Genomic DNA, 26,822 nt, shown 5'->3' with positions numbered 1-26,822 from the left:
ATAGTTGTGTAGATTTTCCTCTGTAGCGTGTTAGAGTAGTATTTTTTTATTATTGATATGGTTTATATTGTTGTTGATATTGTTGTGTTACTTTTATTGATAGTGTTGCTGTTATTGTTATTCTTTTTATTGTTATTGTTATTGTTATAGTTATTGTTATTGTTGTTGTTGTTGTTTACATATATATATATATATTCCTGTATCATTGTTTAAGTGTTGCGTGTTCCTTCCCAGCGAGCTTAGGCACAGAAAGCATCCCCACTGCACGTGTGTGTGTGGAGGGCCAGGATTTCAGACACCAGGGGTAGGGGAGGGCCAGCAGAAAGGTACCTCTAGGACTTCCCTTCACAATAGCCCAAAGGGGAAGAAGAAAATGGGAAGAAGAAGAAAATAATGCAGCACGGACCTTACCACAGCCTCCCATTGGATGCTTAAACACATTGATAAGACTCTCCTCCATCCTCTTTTCACTCAGCTTTCCCTCGTATGAGAGAGGCTCCAGCGCTCTAATCTTCTCAGAGGCCCTTACCTGCACTCAATCCAGTAACACCCTATCATCTCTCCTGCACTGGATCATCCCCCTTCAATCTCCCACAAGACTCTTTCCTCCACCCAAAACAGCACATTATACATCATTTCTTAACTTTCACCAGCTCTGTTTTTTGGTGAACATCCTAAGTATCTCCACCTCCTTCTCCAAATGGGACAGCTGCAGTTTAAGGCAACACCGGACCCATCCCAGCTCTGCTTTGGACGCTAGGAGTGGGTTAGCGCTGCAGCAGTTCCCGGCACTCCGGGCTGCATAAGACCCTGGTAGTGTTTTGGATAGAAATGCTGCTTTTGTGGTTAATAACCTGTCTCTTTTAACTGCAAGGAATCAGGAACTTTACAGGTAAATTGTTAAGCTCAACAAAAAGCATTTACATGTGCTTTGCTTAGGACTGACAGCTCACCAAAACCCCCCAAGTGAAATGGATGGCAAGGAAGGAGCGGCAGCTCCGTCCCGGGCTTGGCCTGGCCATGGTGGTGGCAGTTGGTACCAGGCCATGCCCCGGTGCTCCTGCAGAGAGGCGCTGCGCGAGGGCGCCTGCCTTGGCTGGCAGACGGGTGCGTTTGGCCGCACACCTTGCTGCGCTGCTCCAGCAGCCCCACACTGCCCCTTGCAGAGGCTGTGGGGAGCGGGTGCTGCGGCCCCCTGTGGGGACACTGTTTGGTGAGGGCAGCGTGTCCCTGTGCTGTCCAAGGACAGCAACAGCTTCCCATGGATGTCCACGTGGACAGGGACACAGGGCTTCTCATCCATGGCTTCAATAGAGATGGGGCTCCTTGGAGCGGAGGCCCTGGAGGCCGCAGCGCTTGCACAAGAGGCCGGCACGGCGGCTCGCGGAGCGCACCGCAAGCACACGGGCTGCTGGCAGGAGGGCGCTGGGCTGGGGCTGAGGTGTGCGGGGGAAGAGGGGCTACGTGTCCTGGTACCTGCCCGTGCTGCACTTGATCCCCTAACCTAGAGCTAGGCACTCAGCTCTTGGGAATTTACTCATTAGTGGGGAAGTCCACAAAAACCTACTTTCCATTCCTGTATCTGGCTGTTTCCCAAGCTGCTTCTGAAGGGGAGAAATGACCCCCCCTGCTCTGCACAGGTGCCCAGGGCACAATGTTCCTGTCCCCCTGTCGCCAGGGAGCAGCTCCTGCCCTGCGCACCGGCCTCCCCGATGCCGCCGTGAGCAGCACAGGAACAGGCGCACGGCTTAGAGATCCTCTGCTAAAAGCCAAGTGGCCTCTCAACACATGGCCAAACTCTCACGTCATAAATTAACTCTTCGGGTGCTGCTAAACTGCTGCTGGAGCCAAAGCAACCAGGGTTTGACACAATCCCAATTCTGTATTCTGAGACTGTGTTTGGGGAAGGGGAAGGCAGAGGGAGAGGAGGTTAAATCCCCTTTGGTCTATAATCCCTGGCCCATCGCCCCAGATAAACCTGGAGCCAAACACTCAACCTGCAATCGCACTTCCAGCACCAACAGAATCATGGGAGAGGGCACCTTGGCTTCAGCAAGCCCAGCACAGGTTTTCCTTGAGAAAGTCAATCACCTAAAATATATTTACCAAGTTTGGTCTTTAATTAGAAAAAGGTGATGCTGGAGAAGCAGGGTTCTTGTTTCTGAGCTTGCTATGTCAGAGATGCGAAGAACATTTCTGTTGGCATGAGAGATGCCAAGATCTGGGGACCAGGATGGAGGTTTCTCTGTCCAGCAGCAGCCCCTTGCGGCATGCCAGCAAGCAAGCTTGGCCAGCAGCAAGATGCCCCTCTCGGCTCCAGCACTTTGGTGTAGGGATTGCGTTGCTTGCTTTTGGAGGGTTTTCCCCTGCACGAGGGGGATGGTGATGTACAAGTGGGAGGAATGGCTGCTACAGCAGAGCTCTGGGCTGCCCTTCTGAGAGCCCTGGACAGGCTGGAGAGATGGGTGCAGAGGAAGCTCCTGAAGGCAAGTGCCCATCCAGGGTGGGATGGGAAGCTGGGATTCCTGGCTGGGTACATGAGGGGAGGACCTCACCCACACACGGCCCATCTGCAGTACTGGAGATTGCTTGCTAGGGACAGGGATAGCTGCTGGGCACTTGCTCAGAGACGCATGGAGAGAGTCTAGCATATTGCTAGTCCTACATTTACATATAGGACTGTTACATTACTCACGTATCTTCCCCAGGAAACAGGCATCACAAGCCTTTCATCTCACACACCAAGACCACCACATATTTCCCAAGGCAACCCAGGCCCATATCTGTCCTTTCTTTCATTCTCCTCTCTTTCTTCCTTTTGATTCTTATAGCATGTCTGCTTAGCGTTTGCTACTTAGAGTGTCATTCTGCTTAATTGTGTCCCAGGCAGCATGACGTCAGAACAAAAGTTTCACTCTCTATGAGGAGGGCAGCCTCACAACACCTGCTTGCTCTGCTTCATTCCCTCCCAACCATTACACCACAATTCTCACACCTTGCTACTAGCATGGTCACCCTGCTCTTTCCCCTCCACAAAATACAGGCCTCAAAGCAAAAATCACCAGCCGCTGCATGCTTAGGGAAGCACCCAAATACTGCCCTTGCTTCCTTGCATCCCTTCCCAGCACAGGCACTACGGCTATTCACACATTCCCCGTAGCAGCATTACTCTACTAAAAAACTCTCCCCAAAACCCACGCATTATATGAAAATGGCAACAGCTACATTTTTCCCCAGGCCCAGGCTAATCCACCTGTACTATTCAACCTCCTCCCTCCAACAATACATATGGAAGGGGTGAGTAAAGGGTTAACATCTGAAAAAGTCACAACAGGCACACACTACCAAGCAACACGTCTCAACCATGGACAACAAAACTTTCTCAATTACATCAGGCTGTAAGGGCAGGAGGGGATCAGGAAAGAAAGATCAAGGCATCCAAGGCTGCTTGCAGGGGTGGAAGAAGAGCCCCAAGTGGAGTCCGGCCTCTGGGCAGGCAGCCGCCAGCAGCACCATGGGGCTGCGTGAGGAGCCCTCCTTGGCACCCAGCAAGCCCAAGGCCACGCACTGCTCTCTGCCGCCAGGCTCAGCAGTGCCAGGGGGAGTCCAGCACACGCAGACCCTTCCTCACAGCGGCCCCCCTGGCCCCTGCCGCTGCCCTCCTCCCCCCACGCAGCAGTGGAACATCCCAGAAGGGCAGTTATCGCCACGGGAACACGGAAGCTTCCCAGGGCTGCGCCTCACAGTGGCCCCAGTGCTGGCCACGCAGCAGCAAGGCCAGGTGAGCAGCAGGGCCGCGCAGCACCAGGGGCCACCCGTGGTGCCCACAAGATGCAGGGGAGCTGTGGGGCTGCAGGGCAGCCTGCGCGATGCCTCCCAGGGGAGGCCACAAAGCCACCGCGCGACACTTGGCACTCACACCTCTCACATTGCCCTTTTCTCTGCTCCACATGGCACTGGGCTCCCTGCATGGCAATGGGACTGCAGGGGGCAAGGAGGCTGCTGCGGGCAGGCCTAATACTGCCTGCTCTGTGCCCCACCACTCCCACGCACAGAGACGCCAAGAGGATCCTGGCACAGAGACCCCTGCTCTCATGGCTGCAAATGACAATGACTTCTTTTCTCTTGCAGTTCCTAGAAACTGAAAAAAATGGATAATGGTGAAGTTGAGGACATGGAGTGGGAAAGCTCTGTGCAGGTACTGTGCGTGCAGGCAGAGGCTGCGTGGGGACGGCTGGCGTTTGGCTCTGCGAGAGCAGCCGCAGGGCTGGTGGCAGAGGTGGCAGGGAGCTCTGGCAGGCCTGGGTGCTGGGGCAGAGCTGCGCCAGGGCCAGGAGCGGCCAAGGCCTCGGGGGCTGCTGCCTGAGCCTGGCGCCCTGGCTCTGTGCACCGCCTGCCCCGCACATGCAGGGTACACGAGGTCCCACGCACAGAGCCAGCGCTGCCACCATGACCGTCCCCACAAGATCTCCTGCTCTCTTCCAGACTGCAAGCACACAAGGACTGGCTGGCTGCATGGATGAGGAGCCAATGGAGTGGGAATACTCCAGCTCTGCCCTTCAGGTATTGAACCCTGCAGCCGGCTGCAACAGAAGATTTGGGGTTGAGCCTGGACTCTTCCTACTTTCCTGCTTCTCACTGCATAAGGAGACATCCTGGGTCCAGACACTTCCAGCTCTCAGTCCTGCCCTGCAAACGCCTCCTTCTCTCTTGCAGGCGCCTCATATGGACAGAGGGCCAGTAGGAAATGAACCTGAGCCCATGGAGTGGCTCAGCTATGGCAGCAGCCAGGTACAGCCCCCGCAGCCACTGGATGCCCTTTCCTTGCTCTTCCCCATGCAACATCGCCACCAAGGTCTCTTGCTCTCTTCCAGATTGTGGGGAGCAGTGGCCTGGTCGGCTGCAGCACAGAGGAGCCCATGGATTGGGAGAGCTCCGGCTGCAGCCCCCAGGTATGGTCCCTGCTGCCGGCTGCACGGGCAGAGCTGGGGCTGTGCCCGGCCCCTTGGCGCTGCTCCGCGCTGCCTTTGGGGAGCAGCCGCGCGGGAGCCTGGCCCAGGTGTGCGGGCGCTCTGGCGGGCCGCGGCGCCGGGGCAGAGCTGCACAGGGCGCAGGAGCGCCCAAGGCCTGGGCACCTGCTGCCTCAGCCCCTCTGCCGGCCTCTGGGCTGCGCTGGCCACGCCAAGCCTCTGCCAGGGCACCAATGACGGCAGCGCTGCTGCCAAAGAGCCCGCGCAGCCGCCAAAGAGCCTCTGCTCCACGGGAGCCCCCGAGCCGCTCCTCGGCCCTGCTCACGCCTCCTTTTCCCTTGCAGGCCAAGCTCCCCTTCACCCTGGCTGCTGCCAGGAAGCGCTGGGCCCAGGGACACCAGCAACTTCTTCTTTGGATTTTTTTCTGTACACTTTTATATTAAGATTTATTCTTGTTAATATTGTTCTTGGTTTTATTGTCGTTATCGCTGATTTTATTGTTCTAATTTTTCTTGTTACTGTTATTGTTTATTATATTGTTATTTTTGTTGTTGTTTAAATATATATTCCTGTATCATTCTTTCACTGTTGTGTGGTGTTTCCAAGTGAGGTCAGGCACAAAATCATCCCCATTGCAGATGTGTGTGTGTAGCCCTAAGATTTCAGACCCTAGGGGAAAGAGGGGGCCAGCAAAGTTTCCCTCTAGGATTTCCCTTCACACATTGGCCTTCGGATACCGCAACTCATTTTCCACCCTTTTTCATGTCTTCTTTTCCTGTTTTTCTACTCTTCTTTTTTCTTGTTCTTTACATTTTTTTCTTCTTTATCTTTCCTTATTTTTCTTTTCCTCTTCTTTTTTTTTTCCATTTTTTCCTCTTTTTATTTTCATTGCAATTCTTTTAATTTGTTTTTATCCTATTTTTTTTTTCCTACCTCTTTTTTTCTTTTATTTCCTCCAAGATGGTTCTCTGGGAGGAAATTGTGTCAGAGAAAAGGAGTGTAAGACATCACCGAACCAAAGAGTTTTCTCCACAGGCAGCAGGGACTGCAGCTCTGCCAGGCCCAGCAGGAATCGCGCTGCACACAGGGAGCAGCTGAGTGCACCCAACCGCCTGGCTCATTGCAGCCAATGACCACCTGCAGGGACCAGCCCTCACGCACACACTTGCCCAAGTCCTTCTTCACTGCTTTAGCCCTCTCTTCAGCTTCTCCCAGAGAAGATGTCCTGCTTCTGCCGCATCTCTGCATGGCTCTTGCTTCGGGAGACAGGCCAAGAGGGCAGCCTCAGATCCTGAAGGAACCACAAGTGTCCTGGGTGGGGCATGAGGTCAACTCCTTCCAGCAACCTGGAACACAGGGATACACTGGGCCTTGGAAGCAAAGCACCAGCAGCACCTGAGCTGCAGGACCACTGAGGCCAGGGGAAAGGAGGAGAGCAGCTTTGGCACAAACTGACCTCTCTTCAGGCACCCCAGGCACAACAAAAGGCACCCACCCATATCCTCATCTTCCACAGCTGCAGGGAGCAAGGGCCTCCTTTGGCCCCTTTGCCATACGCAGCAAGCCAGCAGGACTGCAGCTTCCCAAGCAAGGCCACTGCAGCTCTGCACAGACCACAACGGGCACTGCGCTCGCACCCGGCAGCAAGCAGTCCTGACGCACAGTGCGAGCAGGCTCCTGCCGGCCTCTTGGCACAGCTTGCTGAGCACACCTCTGTGCTCACACACCTCCTGCTCAGCAAGTATTTGCGCCTGGCTCCTCACACCACCTGCCCAAGGGAAGGAGCCCATGCTGAGAGAGTTCACCTCCCACAAAATACAAACCTCACAGCTGAAATCACTAGCCACTGCATGCCTAGCAAAGCCCCCAAATACTGTCTCTTCTTCCTTTTATCCCTCCCCAGAACAGGCAACACGGCTACATTTCCCTTAACAGCATTTCCCTACTAAAAAGCTGTCCCCAACACCCACACATTCCACATAAAATCTCTGTCAACAATACACTTTTCTCTTCAGGCCTAGAGTAATCCACTTGCCCTACTCAAATACCACCCTCCAACAATACATATGGAATGAGCAAGCAAAAAGGCACACACAGACACTGATGCAGCAAGAACATATGCTGGAGTTTGCATGCACTTTTCAAGGACTTCTCAAATAAGAATCTGGAAAGTCTTGCAGAGGCACCCACTGGCAGTGCACAATGCCACTCACTCATGCTGCAGGGAGTAGAGAATCTTACGCAACTTGTCTGCAGATTCTGGAAGGATCACCTTATGAGGATGACCATATCATGGCCGTGTCTTCTTCCACCTAATTGTATAAATGACAGGGCCTAGCACTGATAAGCGGAGCAGGAATCGGGAATGACACCTGACCAACACTTATGGCTGGACCGCCAGAATCCCTCCCTTACCCTTAACCCGGCACCCTGCACTAAAGGAAACTGCTTGCAAGGATGAGAATCCTCTGAACATTCAGGAAGAAATGTCCTAGCATTTACCACGTACAAGTAGTGCTTCCCTCATGTATGATGCTAGCAATTCTGTGTACGAGATTTGGGAAGGCCTCAGGGCATCCTCAAAATGTGTCAAATTAGATTCTTATACCAAGGACAATTAAAAATCAACCTGCTATTAATCCCTAAGTGTAGGGCCTTCCTTCACCTGACCTGCACACGTGTCCCACAGGATGCCCAAAGGGGAAGAAGCCCCAGCCCCACCGCGGGGCAGCTCTCAACTCTCCGGGTGCCGCACACAATGGGTCCCCTCAGGGCGCAAGCCACAGGCAAAGGGAAGCTGTCCCGCCCCAGGGATACGGGGCCTGGAGATGCAGGGCCGAACTCCACGAGCCCCTGGGGGACACAGGGCCCAGCAGGGCTGGGACACGCTCAGGGACCATGTCACGGGGGGCAGTGTCCCCAGAGGCAGCTGGTGCAGAAAGGGGCTGCTGCCAGGAAGGGCCCCGTACTGGGGACCACGATGGAGGCTGCTCTGTCCCTCAGCCCCTTGGGGAACAGGGACTATGGCAGGTCCTAGTGCTCTTGTGATTTCCAGATCATCACTGTAGGCACCATCTGCTTCTCCAGCACAGCAGAAGACCTTTTGCTGAAGCTGTTCAATGTCCTGACTTCCAGGAGACACAGAGTTTGCTCAGGTTAAGTGCTTGGTAGGATTCCGTTGTTTCCTTTCCCCCCTGATGCAGTTAGAGGAGTAGTGAGGACACCTGCAGAACATCTCTCAAGGAGTCAGTGACCAGCAGAGCACACGGTGGCAAGTGTGGCATGTGAATCCACCCACTGAGGCAGGTTCCATCCGGGACATGCAGGCATTTCCTGTTCTGTCAGGAATATCAAGCTGCTTCTTGGGAAGTATCTCCTCAAGCGCTGCACAGCGGACATAAGGAGACAGTTTGAGTCAATTTGAGAGCTCCTCAGGAGACAGTGTGGGGCATCCTGCCTTGGCCTCCTAAAGAAAAGTCAAAACACTTCAGGGTTTCTTGGTCAGTGTAAGGAAAAAAAAATCAGTAAATAAAAATAAAAAAAATGTAGAACTTGTCATGTTACAGAGAACTCCTAGAAAATAATATTTGCATTTTCATGGACTATAAGGAGTTTTCTAAGGGGTAGAGCATACATCATAGACAGACGTGGCCAGGAAAAATAAGTAAATAAGTAAAGAAAAGAACAAAACTTTTGCAAACGCCAAGGTCATAAGATAGATTGCAATAACCATCTTACACTGGACAAATACCAACGCAGGAGCTCGGGTATCAGTTTCACTCTGAAACACTGAAGTTCCACATTGCCTGCATGAAGGATATATTCTAGCTTTAAACATTCCAGGATGGCTCAGATTGGAAAGGGCCTTCAGAGACCTTGTTCATCCTCACGCTTTGACAGGGCTACCTCCAGCAGGCGGCCCAAGACCCTGCCCAGACACCTGTTCAGTATTGCCAGGGCTGGAAACTCCACTGCCTTCCTCTGCAGCCTGTTCCTATGCTCAGACACCTTCCTTATTTTCAGAAAAACCTTCCTGTGTTTCAATTTGTGCCCATTACCTTTCATCATTGTCACTGAGCATCACTGAAAAAAATCTGGACCTGTCCTTATCACAGCCTCCCTTTGGATACTTAAGCACATTGATAAAACTCTCCTCCGTCCTCTCTTCTCCAGGCTATGCAGCCCCAGCTCGCTCAGCTACACCTCATATGAGAGAGGCTCCAGTCCCCTAATCGTCTAAGGGGCCCTTAGCTGGACTTACTCCAATAACACCATGTCTCTTCTAGACTGGATCACCCTCCTTCAAACTGCTGCAAGATGCTTTTGTCCAAGAATCAATGCATAAGTTTCACACATAACTCATCATTTCTTAACTGCAAGCAGCTGTAGTTTGGTGAATATCCTAAACACCTCCACCTGCTTCTCAAGAGGGGGGAGCTGCAGTTCAAGGCATCACCTGGCCGGTCCCAGCCCTGCGTTGGGCGCCAGGAATGGGTTAGAGTGACAGCAGCTCCTGGCACTCCTGGCCTGCTTAAGTCGTAGTGTTTTGGTTAGAAATGCTGCTATGGTGGTTAATAACCTGGCTCTTTTAAGCTCAAGGAATGAGGAACTTTGGAAAGAGATTGTTAAGCTCCACAAAAAACATTTACACCAGGTTTGTTTTCCACTGAAATATCACCAAAACCCTGCAATTGAAATGGGTGGGAAGGAAGGAGTGGCAGCTGCATGCTGGGCTTGGCCTGGCCGTGGTGGCGGCAGTTGGTACCAGGCCATGCCCCGGTGCTCCTGCAGAGAGGCGCTGCGCGAGGGCGCCTGCCTTGGCTGGCAGACGGGTGCGTTTGGCCGCACACCTTGCTGCGCTGCTCCAGCAGCCCCACACTGCCCCTTGCAGAGGCTGTGGGGAGCGGGTGCTGCGGCCCCTTGTGGGGACTCTGTTTGGTGAGGGCAGCACATCCCTGTGCTGCCCAAGGACAGCAACGGCTTCCCATGGACGTCCACGTGGACAGGGACACAGGGCTTCTCATCCATGGCTTCAACAGAGATGGGGCTCCTTGGAGCGGAGGCCCTGGAGGCCACAGCGCTTGCACAAGAGGCCGGCACGGCGGCTCGCAGAGCGCACCGCAAGCACACGGGCTGCTGGCAGGAGGGCGCTGGGCTGGGGCTGAGGTGTGCGGGGGAAGAGGGGCTACGTGTCCTGGTACCTGCCCGTGCTGCACTTGATCCCCTAACCTAGAGCTAAGCACTCAGCTCTTGGGAGTTTGTTCACTTGCTGGGAAGTTCAACCAAACCTGCTTTCCACCCCTGTATTTGGCTGTTTCCCAAGCTGCTTCCAAAGGGGAGAAAAGACCCCCCCTGCTCTGCACAGGTGCCCAGGATGCAGTGTCCCTGTCCCCTGCGCCGCGGGGCTGCACTGCCCCAGGGAGCAGCTCCTGTCCTGCGCACCGGCCTCCCTGATGCCGCCGTGAGCAGCACAGGAACAGGCGCACGGCTTAGAGATCCTCCGCTAAAAGCCAAGTGGCCTCTCAACACATGGCCAAACTCTCATGCCATAATTTAACTCTTTGTGTGCTGCTGAATTGCTGCTGGAACCAAAGGAACCAGGGTTTGACACGATCCCAATTCTGTATTTTGAGACAGTGTTTGGGGAAGGGGAAGGCAGAGGGAGAGGAGGGTAAATCCCCTTTGTCTATAATCCCTGGCCCATTGCCACAGATAAAACTGGAGCCAAACACTCAGCCTGCAATTGCACTCCCAGCACCAATAGAGTTAAGGGGGAAGGCACCTTGGCTTCAGCAAGCACAGCACAGCTTTTCCATACTTGGGAAAGTCAGCAATTTTAAAATATATTTATGAAGTTTGGTCTTTAATTAGAAATAGGTGACACTGGATAAGCAGGGTTCTTGTTTCTGAGCTTGTGATGTCAGGGATGCGAAGAACATTTCTGTCGGCATGGGAGATGCCAAGATCTGGGGACCAGGAAGGAGGTTACTCTGTCCAGCGGGAGCCCCTTTCAGCATGCCAGCAAGCAAGCTTGGCGAGCAGCAAGATGCTCCTCTGGGCTCCAGCACTTCGGTGCAGGGGTTGCACTGCTTGATTTTGGAGGGATTTTCCTCTGCGTGAGGGGGATCTCCTGCTCCACCTGCCCTTGGCTTTCCTGTCCTTACCCAAAGGCTGGGAAATCACCTCCATTAGCAAGTGAGCATTGTAGCCCAGTGCTGGGCAGAGCTGCAGCAGCTGCAGCTCCCTGCTGCTGCTGAGGGCACATTTGTGCCTGCTCTGCCCTCTGCAGCCCGAGGAGGCCGTGGCAGGGGCAGCAGTGCAGGAGCCGCACCAAGGCTGCTCTCAGCCACAGCACATGGCGCCTGCAAGGTGCACGGCAGGACAAGAGAAGGAGCCCAGCAGCACACCAGGGGCTCCCAGGCAACCACCAACTCACAAGGGCTCTGTTGAGGACATGCACACCCGGCCCTGGGCACAACTGCCCTTCGCACTCATTGCACTGCCAAGGAACATGTCTAGACCATGGAAAAGAAAGCTGTCTCGAGACTATCAGGCGGTAAGGGCAGGAGTGGAGCAGGGAAGAAAGATGAAGGCATTCAAGGCTGCTTGCAGGGGTGTAAGCAGAGCCCCAATTGGAGTCCGGCCTCTGGGCAGGCAGCCACCAGCAGCACCATGGGGCTGCGTGAGGAGCCCTCCTTGGCACCCAGGAAGCCCAAGGCCACGCACTGCTCTCTGCCGCCAGGCTCAGCAGTGCCAGGGGGAGTCCAGCACACGCAGACCCTTCCTCACGGCGGCCCCCCTGGCCCTTGCCGCTGCCCTCCTCCCCCCACGGAGCACTGGAACATCCCAGAGGGGCAGTTATCGCCACGGGAACACGGAAGCTTCCCAGGGCTGCGCCTCACAGTGGCCCCAGTGCTGGCCACGCAGCAGCAAGGCCAGGTGAGCAGCAGGGCCGCGCAGCACCAGGGGCCACCCGTGGTGCCCACAAGATGCAGGGGAGCTGCGGGGCTGCAGGGCAGCCTGCGCGATGCCTCCCAGGGGAGGCCCCAAAGCCACCACGCGACACTTGGCGCTCACACCGCTGACATTGCCCTTCTCTCTCCTCTACTTGCCACTCGGCTCCCCAACTGCAAAAGGGCCTGCCGGGAACAAGGAGGCTGCCGCGGGCAGGCCCAGCTCTGTGCCCCACCACTCCCACACACGGAGACACCAAGCGGCTGCTGGGGCAGAGACACCTGCTCTCACGGCTGCAAATGACAATGACTCCTTTTCTTTTGCAGTTGGTGGAGACTTAAAAAAATGGACAACTCTCCAGTTGAAGAGATGGAGTGGGAGAGCTCTGTGCAGGTACTGTGCGCGCAGGCAGAGGCTGCGTGGGGACGGCTGGCGTTTGGCTCTGCGAGAGCAGCTGCAGGGCTAGTGGCAGAGGTGGCAGGGAGCTCTGGCAGGCCTGGGTGCTGGGGCAGAGCTGCGCCAGGGCCAGGAGCGGCCAAGGCCTCGGGGGCTGCTGCCTGAGCCTGGTGCCCTGGCTCTTTGCACCACCTGCCCTGTGCACGCAGGACACACGAGGCCCCATGCACAGAGCCAGATCTGCCACCATGACTGTCCCCCTATGCTCTCCTGCTCTCTTCCAGAGCCCAGGAACCCACAGCCTGGCTGGATGCAGCCAGGATGAAGAGCCTATGGAGTGGGAGACCTCTAGCTGTGCCCTCCAGGTATTGCTGCTGCTGCCGGGTGCACATGGACAGCTGGGGATGGGGTTGGCCCCTTCTCGCTTTCCCGATTCTCGCTGCAGGAAGAGGGGCCCTGGGGCCAGACCTCCCCAGCTCTGGGACTTGTCTTGAAAACGCCTCCCTCTCTCTTACAGGCTCCGCACATGGATAGGGGGCCTTCAGGGGACCACCCTGAGCCTATGGAGTGGCTCAGTTACGGCAGCAGCCAGGTACAGCCCCCGTAGCCCCTGGATGCCCTTGCCCTTCCTCTTCCCCATGCACCGTCCCCACCAAGGTCTCCTCCTCTCTTCCAGACCGTGGGGAGCATCACCCTGGTCGGCTGCAGCCAAGAAGAGCCGATGGATTGGGAGAGCTCCAGCTGCAGCCCCCAGGTATGGTCCCTGCTGCCGGCTGCACGGGCAGAGCTGGGGCTGTGCCCGGCCCCTTGGCGCTGCTCCGCGCTGCCTTTGGGGAGCAGCCGCGCGGGAGCCTGGCCCAGGTGTGCGGGCGCTCTGGCGGGCCGCGGCGCCGGGGCAGAGCTGCACAGGGCGCAGGAGCGCCCAAGGCCTGGGCACCTGCTGCCTCAGCCCCTCTGCCGGCCTCTGGGCTGCGCTGGCCACGCCAAGCCTCTGCCAGGGCACCAATGACGGCAGCGCTGCTGCCAAAGAGCCCGCGCAGCCGCCAAAGAGCCTCTGCTCCACGGGAGCCCCTGAGCCGCTCCTTGGCCCTGCTGATGCCTCCTTTTCCCTTGCAGACCAAGCTCCCCTTCACCCAGGCTGCTACCAGGAAACGCTGGGCATGAGGACTCCAGCCCTGGACTCTTTTCTGGATTTTTTTCTATGTAGCGTCACAGTAGTTTTTGGTTGTTGTTGATATTGTTTATATTGTTTTTGATATTGTTGTTGTTACTGTTATTGATATTGTTGTCGTTATTATTGTTTTTGTTATTCTTTCTTGCTCTTGTTTAAATATATATTCCTGTATCATTGCTCATATGTTGCCAGTTTTTTCCAAGTGAGCTCAGGCACAAAAAACCATCCCCACCGCAGGTGTGTGTGTGGAGCCCTGTGTGCACCAGGGGCATGGGAGCAACAGCAAAAAATTCCTTCCTGGAATTCCATTCACATGTGGCCCTGGGGAAGAAGCCCCAGCCCCACTGTGGGGCAGCTCTCAACTCTCTGGGTGGCGCACACAACGTGTCCCCGCAGGGCCCAAGCCACAGGCAAAGGGAAGCTGTCGCGCCCCAGGGACACGGGGCCTGGAGATGCAGGGCCGAACTCCACAAGCCCCTGGGGGACACAGGGCCCTGCAGGGCTGGGACACGCTCAGGGACCATGTCACGGGGGGCAGTGTCCCCGGAGGCAGCTGGTGCAGAAATGGGCTGCTGCCAGGAAGGGCCCCGTGCTGGGGACTACGATGGAGGCTGCTCTGTCCCTCTGCCGTCTGCAGGGCCATCTGCCAGTTGCTCATGGTGACAACTCAGTGCCACAAGAGAAGAGGCCTTCCGGCCTGACAAAACCCCACCACTGCCCTTCCAACATCACTGCCGTCCTGGGTGCCCACGGAGCCCTCCCAAGTCACACAGTCACACAGGGGTTGACGTTGGAAGGGACCTCTCGAGATCATCAGTCCAACCCCCTCCTGCACAAGCAGGGACTCCTACAGCGCGTTGCACAGGATCACACCCAGGAGGCTTTGGAAGAGCTCCAAAGAAGGAGCCTGCACAACCTCGCTGGACACCCGCTTCCAGTGCTCCGTCACCCTAACTGTCAAAAAGCCCTTCCTCATATGCACATTGAAAGTTTGTAGCAATTTGCATCCATTGTAACTGTGTTGCAATCTACACCCTTTAGCTCTTGGGCTATTGCTGGGCACCACCGAGAAGAGTTTGGCCCTGTCCTTTTTACATCCTCCCCTCAGCTGTTTGTACCTCTTGATAAGTTCCCCTCTCACTCTTGTTTTTTCCAGGATAAACAGGCCCAAATCGCTTACTCTTTCCTCATAAGATAGACGCTCCAGTTCCTTCATCATCTTTGTGGCACTGAGCTGGTCACTCTCTGCAAGTTCCACATCCCTCTTGTCCTGGGCAGCCCACAATATTTCTGCACACAAGAGTCCAGGTGTGGCCTGAGCAGAGCTGAGGAGAGGGGCACGATCAGCCCCCTCCACCTGCTGCCAACACTCCTCCTCGTGAAGGCCAGCATCCCTCTGGCCATCCTTGACACAAGGGCACATTGCTGCCTCCTGCTTGACCTGTTGTCAAGCAGACCTCCCAAACTCCCCTCCACAGAGCTGCTTAAGAGAGATTGCTTGAGAAGTCATTTCTGGAGCCAGGATTTCACCAAAGCACATGTAGAGATGTTAGTCCTTCATTCATGCTGCCCTTCATTCATGTTGCTGCATGCTTCATTCATGCACTCAGGAAGCTGCATGCTTCATTCACACAGTTCTTTGTTCATGCTGCACATGTGCACCGGCAAGGGGGATTTATATGTAAATGACTGACAGAACAAAGCCTTCACTCTCTATGAGGAGGGCAGCCTCACAACGCTTGCTTGCTCTGCTTCATTCCCTCCCAACCATTACACCACAATTCTCACACCTTGCTACCAGCATGGTCACCCTGCTCAATCACCTCCCACAAAAGACAGGCCTCACAGCTAAAATCACTAGCCACTGCATGCTTAGCGAAGCCTCCAAACATTGCCCCTGCTTCCTTTCATCCATTCCCAGCACAGGCACCACAGCTGCATTTCCCTTTGCAGCATTTCCCTACTAAAAAGCTGTCCCCAACACCCACACATTCCACATAAAATCTCTGTCAACAATACACTTTTCTCTTCAGGCCTAGAGTAATCCACTTGCCCTACTCAAATACCACCCTCCAACAATACATATGGAATGAGCAAGCAAAAAGGCACACACAGACACTGATGCAGCAAGAACATATGCTGGAGTTTGCATGCACTTTTCAAGGACTTCTCAAATAAGAATCTGGAAAGTCTTGCAGAGGCACCCACTGGCAGTGCACAATGCCACTCACTCATGCTGCAGGGAGTAGAGAATCTTACGCAACTTGTCTGCAGATTCTGGAAGGATCACCTTATGAGGATGACCATATCATGGGCGTGTCTTCTTCCACCTAATTGTATAAATGACAGGGCCTAGCACTGATAAGCGGAGCAGGAATCGGGAATGACACCTGACCAACACTTATGGCTGGACCGCCAGAATCCCTCCCTTACCCTTAACCCGGCACCCTGCACTAAAGGAAACTGCTTGCAAGGATGAGAATCCTCTGAACATTCAGGAAGAAATGTCCTAGCATTTACCACGTACAAGTAGTGCTTCCCTCATGTATGATGCTAGCAATTCTGTGTACGAGATTTGGGAAGGCCTCAGGGCATCCTCAAAATGTGTCAAATTAGATTCTTATACCAAGGACAATTAAAAATCAACCTGCTATTAATCCCTAAGTGTAGGGCCTTCCTTCACCTGACCTGCACACGTGTCCCACAGGATGCCCAAATGGAAAGAACCCCCAGCCCCACCGCGGGGCAGCTCTCAACTCTCCGGGTGCCGCACACAATGGGTCCCCTCAGGGCGCAAGCCACAGGCATAGGGAAGCTGTCCCGCCCCAGGGATACGGGGCCTGGAGATGCAGGGCCGAACTCCACGAGCCCCTGGGGGACACAGGGCCCAGCAGGGCTGGGACACGCTCAGGGACCATGTCACGGGGGGCAGTGTCCCCGGAGGCAGCTGGTGCAGAAAGGGGCTGCTGCCAGGAAGGGCCCCGTACTGGGGACCACGATGGAGGCTGCTCTGTCCCTCAGCCCCTTGGGGAACAGGGACTATGGCAGGTCCTAGTGCTCTTGTGATTTCCAGATCATCACTGTAGGCACCATCTGCTTCTCCAGCACAGCAGAAGACCTTTTGCTGAAGCTGTTCAATGTCCTGACTTCCAGGAGACACAGAGTTTGCTCAGGTTAAGTGCTTGGTAGGATTCCGTTGTTTCCTTTCCCCCCTGATGCAGTTAGAGGAGTAGTGAGGACACCTGCAGAACATCTCTCAAGGAGTCAGTGACCAGCAGAGCACACGGTGGCAAGTGTGGCATGTGAATCCACCCACTGAGGCAGGTTCCATCCGGGACATGCAGGCATTTCCTGTTCTGTCAGGAATATCAAGCTGCTTCTTGGGAAGTATCTCCTCAAGCGCTGCACAGCGGACATAAGGAGACAGTTTGAGTCAATTTGAGAGCTCCTCAGGAGGCAGTGTGGGGCATCCTGCCTTGGCCTCCTAAAGAAAAGTCAAAACACTTCAGGGTTTCTTGGTCAGTGTAAGGAAAAAAAAATCAGTAAATAAAAATAAAAAAAAATGTAGAACTTGTCATGTTACAGAGAACTCCTAGAAAATAATATTTGCATTTTCATGGACTATAAGGAGTTTTCTAAGGGGTAGAGCATACATCATAGACAGACGTGGCCAGGAAAAATAAGTAAATAAGTAAAGAAAAGAACAAAACTTTTGCAAACGCCAAGGTCATAAGATAGATTGCAATAACCATCTTACACTGGACAAATATCAACGCAGGAGCTCGGGTATCAGTTTCACTCTGAAACACTGAAGTTCCACGTAGCCTGCATGAAGGATATATTCTAGCTTTAAACATTCCAGGATGGCTCAGATTGGAAAGGGCCTTCAGAGACCTTGTTCATCCTCACGCTTTGACAGGGCTACCTCCAGCAGGCGGCCCAAGACCCTGCCCAGACACCTGTTCAGTATTGCCAGGGCTGGAAACTCCACTGCCTTCCTCTGCAGCCTGTTCCTATGCTCAGACACCTTCCTTATTTTCAGAAAAACCTTCCTGTGTTTCAATTTGTGCCCATTACCTTTCATCATTGTCACTGAGCATCACTGAAAAAAATCTGGACCTGTCCTTATCACAGCCTCCCTTTGGATACTTAAGCACATTGATAAAACTCTCCACCGTCCTCTCTTCTCCAGGCTATGCAGCCCCAGCTCGCTCAGCTACACCTCATATGAGAGAGGCTCCAGTCCCCTAATCATCTAAGGGGCCCTTAGCTGGACTTACTCCAATAACACCATGTCTCTTCTAGACTGGATCACCCTCCTTCAAACTGCTGCAAGATGCTTTTGTCCAAGAATCAATGCATAAGTTTCACACATAACTCATCATTTCTTAACTGCAAGCAGCTGTAGTTTGGTGAATATCCTAAACACCTCCACCTGCTTCTCAAGAGGGGGGAGCTGCAGTTCAAGGCATCACCTGGCCGGTCCCAGCCCTGCGTTGGGCGCCAGGAATGGGTTAGAGTGACAGCAGCTCCTGGCACTCCTGGCCTGCTTAAGTCGTAGTGTTTTGGTTAGAAATGCTGCTATGGTGGTTAATAACCTGGCTCTTTTAAGCTCAAGGAATGAGGAACTTTGCAAAGAGATTGTTAAGCTCCACAAAAAACATTTACACCAGGTTTGTTTTCCACTGATATATCACCAAAACCCTGCAATTGAAATGGGTGGGAAGGAAGGAGTGGCAGCTGCATGCTGGGCTTGGCCTGGCCATGGTGGCGGCAGTTGGTACCAGGCCATGCCCCGGTGCTCCTGCAGAGAGGCGCTGCGCGAGGGCGCCTGCCTTGGCTGGCAGACGGGTGCGTTTGGCCGCACACCTTGCTGCGCTGCTCCAGCAGCCCCACACTGCCCCTTGCAGAGGCTGTGGGGAGCGGGTGCTGCGGCCCCTTGTGGGGACTCTGTTTGGTGAGGACAGCGTGTCCCTGTGCTGCCCAAGGACAGCAACGGCTTCCCATGGACGTCCACGTGGACAGGGACACAGGGCTTCTCATCCATGGCTTCAATAGAGATGGGGCTCCTTGGAGCGGAGGCCCTGGAGACCACAGCGCTTGCACAAGAGGCCGGCACGGCGGCTCGCGGAGCGCACCGCAAGCACACGGGCTGCTGGCAGGAGGGCGCTGGGCTGGGGCTGAGGTGTGCGGGGGAAGAGAGGCTACGTGTCCTGGTACCTGCCCGTGCTGCACTTGATCCCCTAACCTAGAGCTAAGCACTCAGCTCTTGGGAGTTTGTTCACTTGCTGGGAAGTTCAACCAAACCTGCTTTCCACCCCTGTATTTGGCTGTTTCCCAAGCTGCTTCCAAAGGGGAGAAAAGACCCCCCCTGCTCTGCACAGGTGCCCAGGATGCAGTGTCCCTGTCCCCTGCGCCGCGGGGCTGCACTGCCCCAGGGAGCAGCTCCTGTCCTGCGCACCGGCCTCCCTGATGCCGCCGTGAGCAGCACAGGAACAGGCGCACGGCTTAGAGATCCTCCGCTAAAAGCAGAGTGGCCTCTCAACACATGGCCAAACTCTCATGCCATAATTTAACTCTTTGTGTGCTGCTGAATTGCTGCTGGAACCAAAGGAACCAGGGTTTGACACGATCCCAATTCTGTATTTTGAGACAGTGTTTGGGGAAGGGGAAGGCAGAGGGAGAGGAGGGTAAATCCCCTTTGTCTATAATCCCTGGCCCATTGCCCCAGATAAAACTGGAGCCAAACACTCAGCCTGCAATTGCACTCCCAGCACCAGTAGAGTTAAGGGGGAAGGCACCTTGGCTTCAGCAAGCACAGCACAGCTTTTCCATACTTGGGAAAGTCAGCAATTTTAAAATATATTTATGAAGTTTGGTCTTTAATTAGAAAAAGGTGACACTGGATAAGCAGGGTTCTTGTTTCTGAGCTTGTGATGTCAGGGATGCGAAGAACATTTCTGTCGGCATGGGAGATGCCAAGATCTGGGGACCAGGAAGGAGGTTACTCTGTCCAGCGGGAGCCCCTTTCAGCATGCCAGCAAGCAAGCTTGGCGAGCAGCAAGATGCTCCTCTGGGCTCCAGCACTTCGGTGCAGGGGTTGCACTGCTTGATTTTGGAGGGATTTTCCTCTGCGTGAGGGGGATCTCCTGCTCCACCTGCCCTTGGCTTTCCTGTCCTTACCCAAAGGCTGGGAAATCACCTCCATTAGCAAGTGAGCATTGTAGCCCAGTGCTGGGCAGAGCTGCAGCAGCTGCAGCTCCCTGCTGCTGCTGAGGGCACATTTGTGCCTGCTCTGCCCTCTGCAGCCCGAGGAGGCCGTGGTAGGGGCAGCAGTGCAGGAGCCGCACCAAGGCTGCTCTCAGCCACAGCACATGGCACCTGCAAGGTGCACGGCAGGACAAGAGAAGGAGCCCAGCAGCACCAGGGGCTCCCAGGCCACCACCAACTCACAAGGGCTCTGTTGAGGACATGCACACCCGGCCCTGGGCACAACTGCCCTTCGCACTCATTGCACTGCCAAGGAACATGTCTAGAGCATGGAAAAGAAAGCTGTCTCGAGACTATCAGGCGGTAAGGGCAGGAGTGGAGCAGGGAAGAAAGATGAAGGCATTCAAGGCTGCTTGCAGGGGTGTAAGCAGAGCCCCAAGTGGAGTCCGGCCTCTGGGCAGGCAGCCACCAGCAGCACCATGGGGCTGCGTGAGGAGCCCTCCTTGGCACCCAGGAAGCCCAAGGCCACGCACTGCTCTCTGCCACCAGGCTCAGCAGTGCCAGGGGGAGTCCAGCACACGCAGACCCTTCCTCACGGCGGCCCCCCTGGCCCCTGCCGCTGCCCTCCTCCCCCCACGCAGCAGTGGAACATCCCAGAGGGGCAGTTATCGCCACGGGAACACGGATGCTTCCCAGGTCTGCGCCTCACAGTGGCCCCAGTGCTGGCCACGCAGCAGCAAGGCCAGGTGAGCAGCAGGGCCGCGCAGCACCAGGGGCCACCCGTGGTGCCCACAAGATGCAGGGGAGCTGCGGGGCTGCAGGGTAGCCTGCGCGATGCCTCCCAGGGGAGGCCCCAAAGCCACCGCGCGACACTTGGCGCTCACACCGCTGACATTGCCCTTTTCTCTCCTCCACTTGGCACTGGGCTCCCCGCCTACCTGCCAAAGGGCCTGCTGGAGGCAAGGGGAGTGATGCAGGCTGGCCCAGCACTTCCTGCTCTGTGCCCCACTGCTCCCGCACATGGAGATGCCAAGAGGCTCCTGGGACAGAGATCCCTGCTCTCATGGCTGCAAATGTAAACAATTCCATTCCGTTGCAGACTCAGGACAGTGAAAAAAATGGATAAATGTGAAGTCGAAGAAATGGAATGGGAGAGCTCAGTGCAGGTACTGTGCATGCAGGCAGAGGCTGTGCGGGGACGGCTGGCGCTTGGCTCTGCGAGAGCAGCCGCAGGGCTGGTGGCAGAGGTGGCAGGGAGCTCTGGCAGGCCTGGGTGCTGGGGCAGAGCTGCGCCAGGGCCAGGAGCGGCCAAGGCCTCGGGGGCTGCTGCCTGAGCCTGGCGCCCTGGCTCTGTGCACCGCCTGCCCCGTGTACGCAGGGGAAATGAGGCCCCATGCACAGAGCCAGATCTGCCACCATGACTGTCCCCCTATGCTCTCCTGCTCTCTTCCAGAGCCCAGGAACCCACAGCCTGGCTGGATGCAGCCAGGATGAAGAGCCTATGGAGTGGGAGACCTCTAGCTGTGCCCTCCAGGTATTGCTGCTGCTGCCGGGTGCACATGGACAGCTGGGGATGGGGTTGGCCCCTTCTCGCTTTCCTGATTCTCGCTGCAGGAAGAGGGGCCCTGGGGCCAGAACTCCCCAGCTCTGGGACTTGTCTTGAAAATGCCTCCCTCTCTCTTACAGGCTCCGCACATGGATAGGGGGCCTTCAGGGGACCACCCTGAGCCTATGGAGTGGCTCAGTTACGGCAGCAGCCAGGTACAGCCCCCGTAGCCCCTGGATGCCCTTGCCCTTCCTCTTCCCCACACACCGTCCCCACCAAGGTCTCCTCCTCTCTTCCAGACCGTGGGGAGCATCACCCTGGTCGGCTGCAGCCAAGAAGAGCCGATGGATTGGGAGAGCTCCAGCTGCAGCCCCCAGGTATGGCCCCTGCTGCCGGCTGCACGGGCACAGCTGGGGCTGTGCCCGGCCCCTTGGCGCTGCTCCGCGCTGCCTTTGGGGAGCAGCCGCGCGGGAGCCTGGCCCAGGTGTGCGGGCGCTCTGGCGGGCCGCGGCGCCGGGGCAGAGCTGCACAGGGCGCAGGAGCGCCCAAGGCCTGGGCACCTGCTGCCTCAGCCCCTCTGCCGGCCTCTGGGCTGCGCTGGCCACGCCAAGCCTCTGCCAGGGCACCAATGACGGCAGCGCTGCTGCCAAAGAGCCCGCGCAGCCGCCAAAGAGCCTCTGCTCCACGGGAGCCCCTGAGCCGCTCCTCGGCCCTGCTCACGCCTCCTTTTCCCTTGCAGACCAAGCTCCCCTTCGCTCTGGCTGCTGCTGGGAAGCACTGGGCCCAGGGACTGCAGCAATAACTTCTTATCTAGATTTTTCATTAGAGACTTTTATAGTAGTATTTGTTCCTGTTGATATTGTTGATATTCCTGTTGTTAGTTTTATTGATATTGTTTTTATTATTGTTGTTGTTATCGTTTAATATATTGTTCTGTTTTTGTTGTTGTTTAAATATATATTCCTGTATCATTGTTTTAGTGTTGTATGTTTTATCCAAGTGATGTCAGGCACTAAAATCATCCCCACTGAAGATGTGTGTGTGTAGTGCTAAGATTTCAGACCCTAGGAGCAAGGGAGGGCCTGCAAAGTTTCCCTCTAGGACTTTCTTCACACATGGCCCTTTGGGATGTCCCAGCCAGTTTTCCATCTGCTTTTTTTCTTCTTCTTTTTCACTTATTCTATTCTTCATTTTCTTTTTCTTTTCCCTTTTCTTTTTTTTTTTGTTTTCCTTTTAATCTTTTCCTAATGCTGTTTTGTTTTCTTTTCTCTTTTTCCCTTTCTTCTTTCCATTTCCAATTCTTTTTATTTCTTCTTATTTTTTTTTTCCTTCTTGGAAATTGTGGCACAGAAAAAGAGTGTAGGACATGATGAAGCCAAAGAGCATTCCCGACCGGCAGCGGGGATCGCAGCTCTGCTCAACACTCAGGCGCTCCCCTTCTAAATGCCTGCACTGAAGCAGTGCCAGGAGAGGACAAGCTCATCCTAGGAGAGCAGTCATTGCTCTCTGGAAAGGAAGGGAGCCTCCAAGGCCAGGCCTGCAAAGGAACAATGGTTCTTTTCCAGCAATATGCATCCATTCCAATGCCAGGCTGTGGGATTTCTTGCTCCCTTATGGAGCTGGGAATAAGTGTATGGTGCCTGACAAGCAGGACAAGCAAGGAAGAAGACAAGGAGGTTGTTGGCAGATGAGATGGAAGGCAGCAGTGCCAGGCCCAGCGGGAGTCATGCGGCACACGGGGAGCAGCTGAGTGCGCCCAACAGCCTGGCTCATTGCGGCCAATGACCACCTGCAGGAACCAGCTCTCACGCACATGCTCACCCCAGTCCTGCTTCACTGCTTTAGCCCTCTCTTCAGCTTCCCCCAAAGAAGATGTCCTGCTTCTGCCGCATCTCTGCATGGCTCTTGCTTCAGGAGACAGGCCAAGAAGTCAGCCTCAGATCCCGAAGGAACCACAAGCGTCCCATGGTCCTGATGTGCAGGCACTGCATGGGGCAGGGAGCACTCCAGGATGGGGAAAGGTCTCCCCAGCATGGACCCAGCAACAACCCTTGGTATCTCAGCCCACCACAGCCCTCCTGCTTGGGCAGCCACCCCCTGCAACCTGCCCCTGCTGACTCCTGTGAATGTCCAATGTCGGACGAGTGCTGGAAATGGCCAAAGTGACAGACCAATCTGTGACAAATGCCCTGTGGCCCCTTCACAGCCAGGCCATGCAACCAAGGACACCCAGCTCAGCAAACGTCCTTTTCCTCTCCGGACCCTCTCCAGCCCAGCCCAGCCCCTCTCCAGCTCTCCCCACCTGCCCTGCCCTCTCCCAGCCCACCCAGCAGAGCAGACCAGGCTGGGGGTGGCCCCACAGCAGTGCCCCCCGCAGGGCACTCACCCCAGAGCCCAAGCCCCACTGTGGGCACAGCAGCTCCAGGGGACAGGGCTGTGTGTGTCAGGTGCCCCATCAATCCATTCCAAGCTGGAACTGGCCCCCATATGGACACAGAGGACAGGGACACTCTGTGCCTCTCGTTCCTGTATCCCAGAGCTTCCCTACCCCGGGCTGCCTGCAGCCCCCATGCCAGCCACTCTCTCCAGCACAGCACAAGGCTCCCTGCCCTGGGGCTCTGCTGGCACCTCCTGCTGCCAGGGACACAGCAGCCATCCCTTAGCTGACATGCAGAGAAATATATTTCTTTTCCCCATTTATTCCTCCTTCTAAGAGCACAATTGCTCCTTTTCCCCTTCCCCAGGGATATCCCTGCTCCCTGGAAAACCCTTCCCCAGGTTAATTCCTTAGTTATGGTCTGCCTGGAAGGTCCTAGAGCCTTCCTGGTGCTCCCTGCAGGACCCCGAGATGCTGGTGCTGCTCTGTAGAGTGAGTGGGCTGTGGTGCTCTGGGGGCACAGGGTCACTCTGCAGTTGTTGTGGTCATGGTTGGACACAGACCCAGCTGGACAGGCATCATTGTACCTGAGAACACCGTATCAAGGGGCCTCTATCTGTGGATGATGCTCTGAGCAATCACAGGGCATATAAAATGGCTCAGCTGTGTTCATGTGTCCCTAGATCCAGAACATGACTTCAGGTATAAGCTGTTGTGAGCAGCTCTTGAAGTTCCTTTCCCTGTGCCTGCAAGGTCCCCTATATGCTCATAGGCCACCATACGGGGGACAGGCCCAGTCATATACTACTTGGCCATTCATCACTATCAGGAGCACCGAGCACTCACAAGTGAGAACTGAATCCAGTCCTTATTCCCTAACATATCCCCCCAGGAGCTCATTGCCTTGGGCCCATGAAGAGCCACAGAAAAGCAACAAGCATATTTCAGGCTGAAAATTCAGCAAATTCTCAGCAGATTCTTGGCACCAGCTTTGGAAGAAGAGCCCAATCTACAAGATGCACTGAAAACATGCCCTTTAATTAGGGGAACGACAGCTCTGACACAATGGTAGACACATTTAAAAAAGACCTCTGGGTCAGAAAGACACGGTTAACACCTCTGGAGAAGTAGGATGAATTCAGAAACTTGTGCAGAAACCTCATTATTAAAGCAAGAATGCCAAAATCACAGGAGTTGTCTGAGAGAAATTAGATATCACTTGAGTAGAAGGATGGGATTTCAGCTTATTGCTGCTGAAATATTACCAACTGAATCATTTTTTTTAGTGCATCCCTGAGTTCCTTGTTCCTCATGCTGTAGATGAGAGGGTTCAGTGCTGGAGGCACCACTGAGTACAGAACAGTTACAACCAGATCCAGAGCTGGGGTGGAAATGGAGGGAGGCTTCAGGTAGGCAAACATGCCTGTGCTGACAACCACACAGACCACGGCCAGGTGCGGGAGGCACATGGAAAAGGCTTTGTGCCGGCCCTGCTCAGAGGGGATCCTCAGCACAGCTCTGAAGATCTGCACATAGGACACCACGATGAAAATGAAACATCCAAAAGCTAAACAAAGACTAACGACAATGACTCCAACTTCTCTGAGATAGGAGTCTGAGCAGGAGAGCTTGAGGATCTGGGGGAGCTCACAGAAGAACTGCTCCACCACATTGCCTTGGCAGAGTGGTATGGAAAATATGTTCCCAGTGTGCAGGAGAGCATTGAGAAAATTAGATGCCCAGGCAGCTGCTGCCATTTTGACACAGGCTCTCCTGTCCATGAGGATACCATAGTGGAGGGGTCTGCAGATGGCAATGTAGCGGTCATAGGCCATGACTGTGAGGAGAGAATACTCTGCTGAAATGAAAAAGGCAAACATAAAGACCTGTGCAGCACATCCTAAGTAGGAAATGGCCCTGGTGTCCCACAGAGAATTGGCCATGGATTTGGGGAGAGTGGTGGAGATGGAGCCAACATCGAGGAGGGAGAGGTTGAGGAGGAAGAAGTACATGGGAGTGTGGAGGTGGTGGTCGCAGGCTACAGCTGTGATGATGAGGCCGTTGGCCAGGAGGGCAGCCAGGTAGATGGCCAGGAAGAGCGAGAAGTGCAAGAGCTGCAGCTCCCGCCTGTCTGCGAATGGCAGGAGGAGGAACTCGTTGAAGGAGTTGCTGTTGTTTCGAAGCACTGTCCAATGAGGAAAAAGCATCAACACATTAGAATACGCTTCTCTGAGCAAAACTCCTTCTACTCCTCTTAGTAAAGCCACATTTTCCTCTCTCCTTTACCTTGTTCAGCTCCCTTGTCTGACCTCTGGTTTGTGCTGGCTGAGTGTGCTCTTCATTTGTGCTTGTGTCAGTCAGTCCTGCTCTTGTGGGTGGTGTAAATGGAGGTGTCCAACTGCCTCATGTATTTGGTGAGGAGACCAGGGGATGGGCACCATGAACTGAGTGAAGGGGATTTGATCCAGTGACTCAATAGCAATATTCTCTAATTACTCTTGTGCAAATGGCATCACTCATGACAGCTCTTTTTGAAGGAAAAAATTTTGGGGAAGGATTCATCTCCAGCTTACCCTTTTGAACAGAAGTGCCTGAAATGGACCCTGTCCTCTAAGCATCTTAATATCTTCACTCTTGCTTGACACAATGCAGTGGGAGAGGGAAGTTTCTGCCTTAACTGCAGCTGACTCCCTGTCCTTAGCTCGAGGGAGCAAGGACCAGACCAGAACGAGAGGTGAAGAAATGTAGAGCAACACTATGAACCTTATGCCAAGGGACAGGAAGGAGTAACAGACAGAGGAGCACTGGGGAAAGTCTTCCCCTCCCCAAGCTGTGCAAGCCACCTCCCAGAGAGCAACATCTCCAGACAGTCCCTCTCAGTCCTCTTCTCCTGCAGTGGGAAAGGACCAGGCTGCAGTAGAGACACAGCCCCTCTTCTACCAAGGAGAGTACTCATGGCTGGGACCCCATGGCCTTGAGGGGTGGGAGAGGGGACACGGGGCTTTGCTTAGAGGAAGACATCTGTGTTGCAAGGACTGACTGGTGGGGAGTGATCCAAATCCCCCCTTCCCACAGCGATTATGTTTCTAGTTCCCTCCCATTTGCTGATTTTATCTCCACTGCTGGAGCTTTTCCTGATGGCAGCAGTTGCTCTTGCCCATGTCTTCTCCCTGTCAGTGCCGCACAACCCATCCC

The 26,822-nt window shown here is 54.8% G+C and overlaps 1 protein-coding gene across 1 annotated transcript; it reads right to left on the bottom strand.

Annotated features, from left to right (window-relative positions):
• Positions 1 to 863: 863 nt before the first annotated feature.
• LOC148592376 (olfactory receptor 14A16-like) lies at positions 864 to 25,639 on the bottom strand. Its single transcript, XM_088535111.1, has 2 exons — positions 24,897 to 25,639; positions 864 to 867 (listed from the first exon to the last, which is right to left on the bottom strand). Exons 1-2 carry the CDS (start codon positions 25,637 to 25,639, stop codon positions 864 to 866), a joined length of 747 nt encoding a protein of 248 aa, XP_088391237.1.
• Between the last annotated feature and the right edge of the window lie 1,183 nt (positions 25,640 to 26,822).

Source organism: Tinamus guttatus, unplaced genomic scaffold, assembly GCF_059628265.1.
Source record: "Tinamus guttatus ecotype Peru unplaced genomic scaffold, ASM5962826v1 Tinamus_guttatus_pri_ptg000616l, whole genome shotgun sequence".
NCBI classification, from domain to species: Eukaryota; Metazoa; Chordata; class Aves; order Tinamiformes; family Tinamidae; genus Tinamus; species Tinamus guttatus.
This window is presented reverse-complemented; position numbering and strand designations above follow the sequence as displayed.